Source organism: Eubalaena glacialis, chromosome 3, assembly GCF_028564815.1.
Source record: "Eubalaena glacialis isolate mEubGla1 chromosome 3, mEubGla1.1.hap2.+ XY, whole genome shotgun sequence".
NCBI classification, from domain to species: domain Eukaryota; kingdom Metazoa; phylum Chordata; class Mammalia; order Artiodactyla; family Balaenidae; genus Eubalaena; species Eubalaena glacialis.
This window is the reverse complement of record NC_083718.1, coordinates 116,788,963-116,802,357: the sequence shown is the minus strand read 5'-3', so window position 1 is coordinate 116,802,357 and position 13,395 is coordinate 116,788,963. Positions and strand designations below refer to the sequence as shown.

The window sequence follows — 13,395 nt, the reverse complement described above, 5'->3', positions numbered from 1 at the left end:
CACAACGATAGGTAATTCATAATGGGGAGCAAATTTAGTGATAGGTATGATTAACTCAGCTTGGCAGTAGATAGTCCTCTTCAGAACTCTGGTTATTGGATTCTGTATGATAAAATTATTACCCCTGTACATTTTATAGCCAGAGTTGTCCTTTCAAAAGGTAAGTCAGATATTTTCACACGCTTGTTCAAAACCCTCCAGTGGCTTTCTGGCTATTTTAGAACAAAATCCAGAGTCCTTACTGTGATTCTGCAAGTTCATACATGATTTACCCCTGGCTACCTTCCAATTTTATCTTCCAAAACTCTTTCATTCTCTCTCATTACCCTCTAGCCATATTGACTTCTTTGCTATCTTTTGGACATAACAAGGACACTTTTACCTCAGGGTCTTTGCATTTACTGTCTCTGCCTAGATAGCTCTTCTCCCAAGTACTTTCATGGCTTTCTCTGTCACTTCATTACAATCTCTACTCAGATGCTGCCACTTCAGCAAGCTCTTCATTACTATCCTATGTAAAATAGCAACCCATGTCTTTCCTTATCCCTTTCACTGCATTACCACTACCTGAAATAATAATTTATACAATCAATTTCTTTATCATCTATTTTCAACATTAGAATGTAAATTTCATGGCTAAGTAGTACCACTGGTTTTCAGAATAATCTCTGAGGACTTGATAAGACATGCTGAAGAAATGTTTCCTGTTCATATATTCATATGACAAACTAAGCTATTTATTAATATCTGGGGTTCTTTCTAGCCTCTATCACTTTTTTTTTTTTCCCACAGAAAGTGGTTTATTGCTTTTAGAACAAAATAAGATGCTCTCAGAACTTTTTTTAGTGAAGAAAATACTTTTAGAACTTTAAACCTTTTTAGAACTTTTTTAAAACACTTTTTGTCAGTTGATAAAGTAGGCACTTCAATATAGAAAACCCTCCAGAAGCAAGTGCCTGGGCTGGATGGCACAGCTGACAACTGTGTGGTCCCGAGCTGTCCCACTGGCCGCGGCCGCCTGCTCAGAAGCGGGGCTTGCGCTTGCGGCCGGTGTACCGAGTATCAGGTCGGACCTCCTTGCCCTGCCGCCGGCGGCGCTCCTTCTTCTCCAGCACCCACTCTCGGCTCTTCCTCACCACCCCCCGCCTCGCCATCCTGTACGGGACCCTGCAGGGGCAGGCAGGGGCCGAGCTACTTTTGGGGCTCACAAGAGCCGATCCAAGGAAAGCAGGCCCTAGTCTGGCTGTGAGGCCAGCACGCTTGGTACAGACCAAGTTGGGGCTCCCAGCAACTACAGGTGTCTGAGGCAGGAAAACAAGGCTGCCCCGCTTGTGGCAGCCCTGACAATGATCCTCAAGGGGTGATCTTGGCCTGCAATATCACTTTTTTTTTCTTTTTTTAAATGCTTCCAAGTCTTTTCTGTTTCCTCATTTGAAAGTACTGGACCATCTATCTAGGCCTCCCTTTCTCAGATCTTCCAAAATTGACATATTCCAGTCTTACCTATATTAAAAGCTCACAAAATTTTTCTGGATTCCTTCCACTAAAACTGATCCCATCTTCCTGTGAATTTTTCTGTGACTACTTTTAACATTCTGTTACATATAATAATATCTGTATCTCTTCAAACTATAAGTTTTATAGGGTAACATTCTAACTGATTAATCTTTATATTTTTACTGGATGTGGCAACATTTAATTCATGCAAAGTAAGCCATAAATATGTGATAGAAAAATAAAGATAATGATTGGTTTATTTATTTCTGAAAGCTGTGTGTATAGTGTACTTTATTATTTACAATATCACACTATGACTTTTAAAACAAAGTTATTTTTTATAAAATAAAAAAATATAATTTTAAAATATAAAATGTACTTTATTTTTATTTATAATTGTAAAATATTGTACATTTGAAATATAATTATTTGTAGAATGTAGTATGCTAATTACTAATAGTTAACAACTTTATCTAGTCTGTTAGTTTGAACCAATGAAATTGCTGTTTTTTTAGTTCAGAATCACATATTGGCATGTTCATATGGTTCAACCTATATATGTAAAAATCTTCTCATAGTTTTAGCATAAAAGCCAGTATTTCTCTAATATATAAACCAGTTCATATGCTTTGGATCTAGCTTTACTCTTGTCTTCAACATACTAGGTGCTCAACACAAAAATCCATTGAATGCCTGAAAGCATAAAACTGACAATAAAAATTCATTGAATGCTGGAAAGCATAAGACTGACATGTAGTAACTGTAAATTGCCTGTGATAGGTAATATCCAATGTCAGTTTTAAAAACCTTTATCATACTTTGACATCTATGCACATCTTCCAGAAATCTGTGTGGGAGAAATCATTTACTTTTTAAAATGAAATACAAATGCGTTTCCTTGCACGTTGAATTGAAATAGTTAAGAAAGGCATTTCTAAAGAAGTAAATGACAGAACTACTGTTTTCGCATAGTGATAAAATAATAAAAGGAGTAGCTTAATTGAAAAGCATATATAAATATTTATACTTTTACATTAGAACTTCATTGAGATCCTATAATTAATCATTATTTTTATTCCTCTAAAAGAGAACATTTTAATGCCAATCATATGCTAGACAATATAATTTTAGTTTTATCTAATGCTTACAGAAGCTCTGTATTTTACAGAATGGTATCCCTGCTTACATAGTTTCTTCAAGAAACCTATTTGTCCCGTTAAATTAGGAGTTTTGAAATACTAACTTTTTCTCTTACTCTAATCTGGTCTCAGAGAAATAGAAAAGTTATTTCAAATCTTCAGTTTGATGTTCCTAATACTGGATAACAAGAGGAATTAAAAAGTATTTTTATTTTAAATTTGGAAGGTTAATAGGTATATTCATAAAAGCATATCTAATGAGTCATAGACAAACACCAGATTCAAGCTAGTGTTCTTAATGGTAAAGCATAATTTTAAAAAAGTATAGTGTGTGTGTGTGCTTCATGTTGTAAATGAATATTTAAGGGACTTAGTAAACTATTTAAGCCCAACTCAATGTGAAATCCAAATATTTTATTTAATAAAGAACAAAATCTGACCAGAAACTCTTTCCTAAATGAGTGACCATGGGAACAGGAGAGAAAAGAAAGAAAAATTCATAAATTTGCTAATTGCTTTTTCCTCCACTGTATATAACGTGTTTAACTTGTTATATTGGTGTTTAATGTGATATATATCAGCTCACTTTTTTAATGTGTTGTATTGGTGTTAAACGTGATATATTTCAGTTCACTTTTTTTTCCTCGTATATATTGTCTCTCCCATCACAAGCATCTCCATCCTCCCCTTAATTCAGTGTCATGATATACTGTGTGTGTTTGATTTATTGATATGATGCTGCACATCTGATGCTTGTCTCTTAGCTAGTAGTTTTGAGTCTTCTGGAGAATATAGGTTGAGTGTATTCTATTTTATTTCCAGATTAATACTGACTGCCTCAGTGATAAAAGTAGAGATGCTTAAATAATATGCAAAAATTGGTCTTTCTTGTGAATAAGTGCTTCCTAACTTGATGCTTAGTTTTATCATTTCTTTTTTGTGAATTGAAGCCTGCTAGACTTTGACAACTAATATAACTAAGTAGGAGGTGGCATTAACTTCTGTTACTTTTCTCATGAAACTTTTGAAAAAAATCCTATGTTAGTTTTCTGTGGCTGCTGTATCAAATTATCACAAATTTAGTGGCTTAAAACAACACAAATTTATTACATTACAGTTTTGTAATTGAGAAGTCCGAAATGGATTTCACTTTCTGGAAGACGTAGGAGAAAATTCGTTTCCTTACCCTTTCCATCTTCTAGAGGCTGCCCATATTCCTTGGCTCGTGGCCCTCTTCCTCCGTCTTTGAAGCCAGAAACAGTGGCTCCGGTTCTTCTCATGTGACCTCCTCTTCTGCCTTCCTCTTCTACATTTAAGGACCCTTATGATTACATTGGGTCCATCTGGATAATCCAGGATAACCTCTATATTTTGAGGTTGGGTGATTAACAACCTCAGTTCCATCTGCTATCTTAATTTCCCTTTCACATGTAAGGTAACATTCACAAGGTTCTGGGGATTGCCACATGGACATCTTTGGGTGGGTCGTTACATGGTAAGTTTTTTGTGATTCAATATTACTGGAACTAAACTGGGAGGTAGGACAGTAACATTATTTCACTTATCAGGGCCTTTCTTGAAGTCTTTAGACATGATAGAAGTTTATTCACTATAACTTACTCCCTAACTTTTAACTAATGGAGTTGTTTTTCTTATTTTTCACCCTATCAGTTTGATGCTTTTCAAAATAAATGTATCTACCCCAAGTATATATATTATAGTGCTCACAGTATTCTTTTGACCCTTGTTTTTCACTTGCTGATGTCATTTGATCTTACTTAGAAGTTATAAAAATGGTTTATTTGTCTCTGTATCTGCTTACCTTTTCAAACTTATTCTTAATAGGATCGGAAACTCCATGGCACAGCTCAACAGCTGCTCCAAGACAGCAAGACAAAAATAGAAGTGATACGAATGCAGATTCTTCAGGCAGTCCAGACCAATGAATTGGCTTTTGATAATGGTGATGGAACAGAGATAAATTATCATTCTTATTATTATGGGCATATATAGTGCTAAATAAATTTTAAGGAAAGAAGTGGTGGTTCAAAATTAAGGAGGACGAGGCATTCTGTTTTTTTATCTTGAGTTTTTATCTTTGAGTTTTGATGGCTAAAATGAAAGACTGTATTTTAACATCGTGTCTATTAAGTATTCAGTGTTTATTGACTTTTAAGAACTAACTTTTAATGTTGTAAGAATTTATTTCTTTTTCTTGAGTTTTAATCCCTATGTATTAGAAAGTCAAATAAATGGTTCAATTAACTTTTTTTTTTTTGTCCCCTTCTAGCCAAACCTGTCATAAGTCCTCTTGAACTTCGGATGGAAGAATTAAGGCATCATTTTAGGATAGAGTTTGCAGTAGCAGAAGGTGCAAAGAATGTAATGAAATTACTTGGCTCAGGAAAAGTAACAGACAGAAAAGCACTTTCAGAAGTAATTTTAAATAAAAATTTTAACTTAATAAATATATTAGTCAAAGAATATAACTATTTAAATGACACCATTGTCTTTTCCCTGTTTAAGGCTCAAGCAAGATTTAATGAATCAAGTCAGAAGTTGGACCTTTTGAAGTATTCATTAGAGCAAAGATTAAATGAACTTCCCAAAAATCATCCCAAAAGCAGTATTATTATTGAGGAGCTTTCACTTGTTGCATCACCAACACTAAGTCCACGTCAAAGTATGATATCTACACAAAACCAATATAGTACCCTATCCAAACCAGCAGCACTAACAGGTATGTAGCATATATCATCCTAATTTTTTTTTTATTTTTCGTGCATTTTTAATCTACATCTGGTTCTAGTTTAATAAATGAATAAAAATGTGTTCACAGAATTTTTAAATATTGTGGTAAGATACACATAACAAAATTTATTATTTTAACCATTTTAAAATACACAACTCATAGGCATTTAGTATATACATGCTGTTGTATAACTATAACCAGTTTCTAGTTCCAGGGTATTTTCATCACCCCAGAAGGAAACTCAGTACCCATTAAGTAGTCATTCCCGATTCCCCCTTTCCCCTCAACCCCTAGCAATCACTATTGGGTTTCTGTTTCTATAGATTTGTCTATTATAGATGTTTCCTATAAATGGAGTTATATAATTTGTGGCTTTCTGTGTCTGACTTCTTTCACTTTCTGTACTGTTCAAGGTTCATTCTTCTTGTAACATGTATCAATATTTCATTCCTTTTTATGGCTAAGTAATATTCTGTTGTACAGGTATATATCTGGTTTTATTTATCTGTTTGATGGACATTTGGGTTGTTTCCACCTTTTGACTACTTTGAATAGTGTTTCTATGAATATTTGTGTGCAGGTTTTTGTTTGAACACCTGTTTTCAGTTATTTAGGGAATATACTTAGATGTATAATTACTAGGTCATATGGTAATTTTATGTTTATATTTTTGAGGGACCATCAAACTGTTGTCCATGGGGGCTGCATCATTTTACATTGACAGGGGTTCCAATTTCTCCACATCCTCAACAACACTTGTTATTTTCCCTTTTTTTTTTATTATTGCCATCCTACTAGGTCCATTAATGACAGTGAGGTAGCGAAGTCTCCAACTATTTTTGTAGACTTTCCTATTTCTCCTTTCAGTTATGTAAATTTTTGCTTCATATATTTTCAGGCTCTGTTAAGTGCATATATGTTTATAATTTTTATATCTTCTAAATGGATTGGCTATTTTATCAAAATATCCTTTTTCTCCTGTAACAATTTTGGATTTAAAGTATTTTGTCTGACGTTAGTGTACCCACTCCAGTTCTCTTTTGGTTACTGTTTACACGAATATCTTTTTCTATTCATTCTCATTCAGTTGATTGTGTCTTTGGATCTAAAATGAGTCTCTTTGAGACAGCATATAATTGGATCATGGTTTGGGTTTATTTATGTATTTTAATCCATTCTGCCATTCTCTGCCTTTAATTTGAGCAGTTTAATCCATATATGTTTAAGATAATTACTGATAAAGTGTAATGCAATTCTGACGCTGACTCCCCAGAGTTAGGTCAAATTTCATAGGTTAATGGCACAGTCCCCCACAAGACTGTCCTCATTTCAGACACAAGCTGCAAGCTTGGAGTTTCCCCAAACACTCACACTTCTGACCAACTGGCTGCAAATTTAGGGGTTCCTACTACCACCTCATGCTCAGTAATTCCATAGAGCAACTCACAGAACTCAGGAAAGCTCTATATTTACAGTTACAGTTTTCTTAAAAAGGCTACAAATTAGGACCAAAGAAGAGACACTTAGGGAGAGATGTGGCAGGGTACCTAAAGTTTCCTTGCTTTCAGCATGCAGCACCCTCTCAGAACATCAATTTGTGTCCCCAGCCAGGAGTCTTACTTTAGCTGTGAGTATTCAGAATTTTTTTTGTGGCCTTATTACATAGGAGTGATTGAATCATTGGCCACTTTGATTGAAGTCAATCTCCAGCCCCCCACCTTTTTCTGAAAGACCAGAGGTCAGGTTGATATGTGGCTCAAAGCACTAGCCCTTTAACTATGTAGTTGGTCTTTATGGTATAGCCAGCCCCCATTCTGGAACTGTGTATGGGCCTACCGAGAGTCACTTTGTTAGCATAAACTCACGTGTGGTCTGAGGAGTCCACTGTGAATAAGAAAGATGCTGCTATTACTAGGGAAATTGCAAGGGTTTAAAAGCTCCCTCTTAAGAACCAGGGAAATAAACCAGCCAAATTCATTATTATAGAACAAAAAAGCTTACATCAGCCATTTTGCTAATTGTTTTCTGTAAGTCTTAATCTTTTTTTCCTGAATTCTTTTGCTTGCTTTTGTGTTTGATTGAATTTTTCTAGTTTACCTTTTTTATTCTCTCCTTGTTTCCTTTTCTGTATGTGTGTGTATATATATATATTTTTAAATCTTTATTGGAGTATAATTGCTTCACAATACTGTGTTAGTTTCTGTTGCACAACGAAGTGAATCAGCCATATGCATACACGTGTCCCCATATCCCCTCCCTCTTGAGCCTCCCTCCCATCCTCCCTATTCCACCCGTCTAGGTCATCGCAAAGCACTGAGTCGATCTCCCTGTGCTATGCTGCTGCTTCCCACCAGCCAACTATTTTACATCCGGTAGTGTATATATGTTGATGCTACTCTCACTTCATCCCAGCTTTGCCCCCCCACCCTATGTCATCAAGTCCATTCTCTATGTCTACCTCTTTATTCTTGCCCTGCAACTAGATTCAACAGTACCATTTTTTTTTTTTTTTTTTAGATTCCATAGATATGTGTTAGCATACGTTATTTGTTTTTCTCTTTCTGACTTATTTCACTCTGTATGACAGACTCTAGGTCCATCCACCTCACTACGTATAACTCAATTTTGTTTCTTTTTATGGCTGAGTAATATTCCATTGTATATATGTGCCACATCTTCTTTATCCATTCATCTGTTGATGGACATTTAGGTTGGTTCCATGTCCTGGCTATAGTAAATAGTGTTGCAGTGAACATTGTGGTGCATGTCTCTTTTTGAATTATGGTTTTCTCAGGGTATATGCCCAGTAGTGGAATTGCTGGGTCATATGGTACTTCTATTTTTAGTTTCTTAAGGAACCTCCATACTGTTCTCCATAGTGGCTGTATCAATTTACATTCCTACCAACAGTGCAGAAGGGTTCTCTTTTCACCACACCGTTTCCAGCATTTATTGCTTCTAGCTTTTTTGATAATGGCCATTCTGACTGGTGGTTGGTGACACCTCACTGTAGTTTTGATTTGCATTTCTCTAATAATTAGTGATGTTGAGCATCTTTTCATGTGCCTCTTGGCCATCTGTATGTCTTCCTTGGTGAAATGTCTATTTAGCTCTTCTGCCCATTTTTTAATTGGATTGTTTGTTTTTTTGATATTGAGCTCCATTAGCTGTTTGTATATTTTGGAGATTAATCCTTTGTCTGTTGTTTCATTTGCAAATATTTTCTCCCATTCTGAAGGTTGTCTTTTTGTCTTATTTATGGTTTCCTTTGCTTTGCAAAAGCTTTTAAGTCCCATTTGCTTTTATTTCTGTTTCTCAAGAAGGTGGGTCAAAAAAGATCTTGCTGTGGTTTATGTTTTCCTCTAAAAGTTTTATAGTGTCTCGTCTTACATTTAAGTCTTTAATCCATTTTGAGTTTATTTTTGCGTATGGTGTTAGGGAGTGTTCTAATTTCATTCTTTTACATGTAGCTGTCCAGTTTTCCCAACACCACTTACTGAAGAGGCTGTCTTTTCTCCATTGTATGTTCTTGCCTCCTTTGTCATAAATTAGGTGCCCATATGTACGTGGGTTTATCTCTGGGCATTCTATTCTATTCTACCATTGATCTATATTTCTGTTTTTGTGCCAGTACCATAGTGCCTTGGTTACTATAGCTTTGTGGTATAGTTTGAAGTCAGGGAGCCTGAGTCGTCCACCTCTGTTTTTCTTTCTCAAGATTGCTTTGGCTGTTCAGGGTCTTTTGTGTTTCCATACGAATTGTAAGATTTTTTGTTCTAATTCTGTGAAGAATGCCATTGGTAGTTTGATAGGGATTGTATTGAATCTGTAGATTGCTTTGGGCAGTATAGTCATTTTCACGGTATTGATTTTACCAGTCCAAGAACATGATATATTTCTCTATCTGTTTGTGTCATCTTTGATTTCTTTCATCAGTGTTTTATAGTTTTCTGAGTACAAGTCTTTCTCCTCCTTAGGCAGGTTTATTCCTAGGTATTTCATTCTTTTTGTTGCAGTGGTAAATGGGAGTGTTTCCTTAATTTCTCTTTCTGATTTTTCATTGTTGGTATATAGGAATGCCAGAGATTTCTGTGCATTAATTTTGTATCCTGCAACCTTACCAAATTCATTGATTAGTTCTAGTAGTTTTCTGGTGGCATCTTTAGGATCTTCTATGTATAGTATCATCGGCAAATGGTGACAGTTTTACTTCTTCTTTTCCAATTTGTGTTCCTTTTATTTCTTTTTCTTCTCTGATTGCTGTGGCTAGGACTTCCAAAACTATGCTGAATAATAGTGGTGAGAGTGGATATCCTTGTCTTGTTCCTGATCCTAGTGGAAATGCTTTCAGTTTTTCACCATTGAGTATGATGCTTGCTGTGGGTTTGTCATATATGACCTTTATTTTGTTGAGGTACGTTCCCCCAATGCCCATTTTCTGGAGAGTTTTTATCATAAATGGGTGTTGAATTTTGTCAAAAACTTTTTGTGCATCTATTGAGATGATCATATGGTTTTTGTTCCTTAATTTGTTAATGTGGTGTATAACATTGATTGATTTGCATATTTTGAAGAATCCTTGCATCCCTGGGATAAATCCCACTTGATCATGGTGTATGATCCTTTTAATGTGCTGTTGGATTCTGTTTTTTTTTTTTTTTAAGTGGCAGTATTCACATTTTTATTGAGCAGTAAAAAAATATATTTGGTCAACATTGTTACTTTCATTTGCAAATAAAAGAGTTGGGAAATATAGAAACCTGTATTTAACTTTTTATCAAGAGTACTTATCATCAAATTACTCCCATCCAGGCTTCTGCAGGTCTGGAATTTTCTTTCCAGTGGATAGGAGTATGTGCTGGGAATTCCAGTTGATAACATTTTTATTTAAAAAAAAAAAAAGAATCAGCATAGTCAAGTTGTCTTAGTGTTAAGGATTTCTGTTTGCTAGTATTATGATCATCAGTGATATTGGTCTATAATTTTATTTTTTTGTGATGTCTTTTTCTGGTTTTGGTATCAGGGTGATGGTGGCTTTGTAGAATGAATTTGGGAGTGTTCCTTCCTCTGCAAATTTTTGGAAGAGTTTGAGAAGGATCAGTGTTAGCTCTTCTCTAAATGTTTGATAGAATTCACCTGTGAAGCCATCTGGTCCTGGACTTTTGTTTGCTGGAAGATTTTTAATTACAGTTTCAATTTCATTACTTGTGATAGGTCTGTTTATATTTTCTAATTCTTCCTGGTTCAGTCGTGGAAAATTGTACCTTTCTAAGAATTTGTCCATTTCTCGTGGTTGTCCATTTTATTGGCATATAGTTGTTTGTAGTAGTCTCTTATAATCCTTTGTATTTCTGCGGTATCAGTTGTGATTTCTCCTTTTTCATTTCTAATTTTATTGATTTGTGTCCTCTTTCTTTTTCTTGATGAGTCTGGCTAAGGGTTTATCAATTTTGTTTATCTTCTCAAAGAACCAGCTTTTAGTTTTACTGATTTTTGCTATTGTTTTCTTCATTTCTATTTCATTTATTTCTGCTCTGATCTTTATGATTTCTTTCCTTCTACTGACTTTGGGTTTTCTTTGTTCTTCTTTCTCTAGTTGTTTTAAGTGTAGGGTTAGATTGTTTGAGATTTTTCTTGTTTGCTGAGGTGAGATTGAATTGCTATAAACTTCCCTCTTAGAACTGCTTTTGCTGCGTCCCATAAGTTTTGGGTCATTGTGTTTTTGTTGTCATTTGTTTCTATGCATTTTTTAATTTATTCTTTGATTTCTTCAGTGATCTCTTGGTTATTTAGTAGCACACTGTTTAGCCTCCATATATTTGTGTTTTTTACAGGTTTTTTTCCTGTAATTGATTTCCAGTCTCATAGCACTGTGGTCAGAAAAGATGCTTGATATGATTTCAATTTTCTTAAATTTTCCGAGGCTTGATTTGTGACCCAAGATGTGATCTGTCCTGGAGAATGTTCCATATTCACTTGAGAAGAAAGTGTATTCTGCCACTTTTGGATGGAATGTTCTATAAATATCAATTAGATCCATCTGGTCTATTGTATCATTTAAAGCTTGTGTTTCCATATTTATTTTCTGTTTGGATGATCTGTCCATTGGTGAAAGTGGGGTGTTAAAGTACCCTACTATTATTGTGTTACTGTTGATTTCTCCTTTCATGGTTGTTAGCATTTGCCTTATGTATTGAGGTGCTCCTATGTTGGGTGCATAAACATTTATAATTGTTATATCTTCTTCTTGGATTTATCCTTTGATCATTATGTAGTGTCCCTCCTTTTCTCTTGTAACAGTCTTTATCTTAAAGTCTATTATATCTGATACGAGTATTGCTACTCCAACTTGCTTTTGATTTCCATTTGTATGGAATATCTTTTTCCATCCCTTCACCTTTAGTCTGTATGAGTCCCTAGGTCTGAAGTGGGTCTCTTGTAGACAGCATATATATGGGTCTCGTTTTTTATCCATTCACCCACTCTGTGTCTTTTGGTTGGGACATTTAATCCATTTACATTCAAGATTATTATCGATATGTGTGTTCCTATTACCATTTTCTTAATTGTTTTGGGTTTGTTTTTGTGGGTCTTTTTCTTCTCTTGTGTTTCCCACCTAGAGAAGTTTCTTTAGCATTTGTTGTAAAGCTGGTTTGGTGGTGCTGAATTCTCTTAGCTTTTGTTTCTCTGAAAAGCTTTTGACTTCTCAATCGAATCTGAATGAGATCCTTGCTGGGTAGAGTAATCTTGGTTGTAGGTTTTTCTCTTTCATCACTTTAAGTATATCATGCCCATCCTTTCTGGCCTGCAGAGTTTCCACTGAAAAATCAGCTGATAACCTTTTGGGGATTCCTTGTATATGTTATTTGTTTTTCTTCCCTTGCTGCTTTTAATATTTTTTCTTTGAATTTAATTTTTGTTAGTTTGATTAATATGTGTTTTGGTGTGTTTTTCCTAGGGTTTATCTTGTATGGGACTCTTAGTGCTTCCTGGACTTGGGTGACTATTTCCTTTCCCATGTTAGGGAGGTTTTCCACTATAATCTCTCCAAATATTTTCTCAGACCCTTTCTTTTTCTCTTCTTCTTCTGGGACCCCTATAATTCGAATGTTGTTGCATTTAATGTTGTCCCAGAGGTCTCTGAGACTGTCCTCAATTCTTTTCATTTTTTTTTCTTTATTCTGCTCCTTGGTAGTTATTTCAACCATTTTGTCTTCCATCTCACTTATTTGTTCTTCTGCCTCCATTATTCTGTTACTGATTCCTTCTAGTGTATTTTTCATTTCATTTATTGTGTTATTCATCTCTGTATGTTTCTTGTTTAGTTCTTCTAGATCTTTGTTAAAAATTTCTTGTATTTTCTCAATCCATGCTTTCATTCTATTTCTGAGATTCTGGATCATCTTTACTATCATTACCCTGAATTCTTTTTTGGGTAGATTGCTTATTTCCTCTTCTTTTATTTGGTCTTGTAGGTTTTTACCTTGCTCCTTCATTTGTGACATATTTTTTTGCCATCTCATTTTTTTATTATTATTATTAGGGGGATTGTGTTTCTGTTTTACTGGTTATTTGGCCTGAGGCTTCCAATGCTGGAGTTTTTAGGCTATTGGGTAGAGCTGGGTCTTGGTGCTGAGATGAGGATCTCTGTGAGACCTCACTCTGATGAATATTCCCTGGGGTCTGAGGTTCTCTGTTAGTCCAGTGGTTTGGGCTCAGAGCTCCCACCACAGGAGCTTCCACTCGACCCTGGGCTCGCAAATCAAGATCCTGCAAGCCGTGTGAGTTGGCAAAAAAAAAAAAAAACAGTAACAAAGTAAAAAATAAAATTAGACTATGAAACTAACAGATATGATATTAGAAAGAATGTGAAAATAAAAATATAGATGAATCAACACCCGGAAGGTACATCAGTACCACAATAATAAAAAAGAGGAGGAGGGAAAAGAAATGAAAAAGGGGGGGGGGGCGTGGGAGGCCTTGGCTGTGGAGAGTGGGGCCTAGGCA

General features: G+C 35.2%; 1 protein-coding gene and 1 non-coding gene across 3 annotated transcripts in view; one reads left to right on the top strand and one right to left on the bottom strand.

The window, feature by feature from the left end:
* Nucleotides 1-13,395, top strand: part of PKN2 (protein kinase N2) — a 134,585-nt gene that overhangs the window by 57,694 nt on the left and 63,496 nt on the right. For both annotated transcript variants that reach the window (XM_061183929.1, XM_061183928.1), the window contains exons 4-6: nt 4,482-4,599; nt 4,927-5,072; nt 5,163-5,376. In XM_061183929.1, coding sequence (XP_061039912.1) covers nt 4,482-4,599; nt 4,927-5,072; nt 5,163-5,376 — 478 coding nt within the window. The remainder of the gene's footprint in view (nt 1-4,481; nt 4,600-4,926; nt 5,073-5,162; nt 5,377-13,395) is intronic.
* On the bottom strand, nt 1,296-1,460 carry LOC133089317 (small Cajal body-specific RNA 20). Its single transcript, XR_009700689.1, has one exon. It is a non-coding gene; the product is annotated as a small Cajal body-specific RNA 20 (non-coding RNA).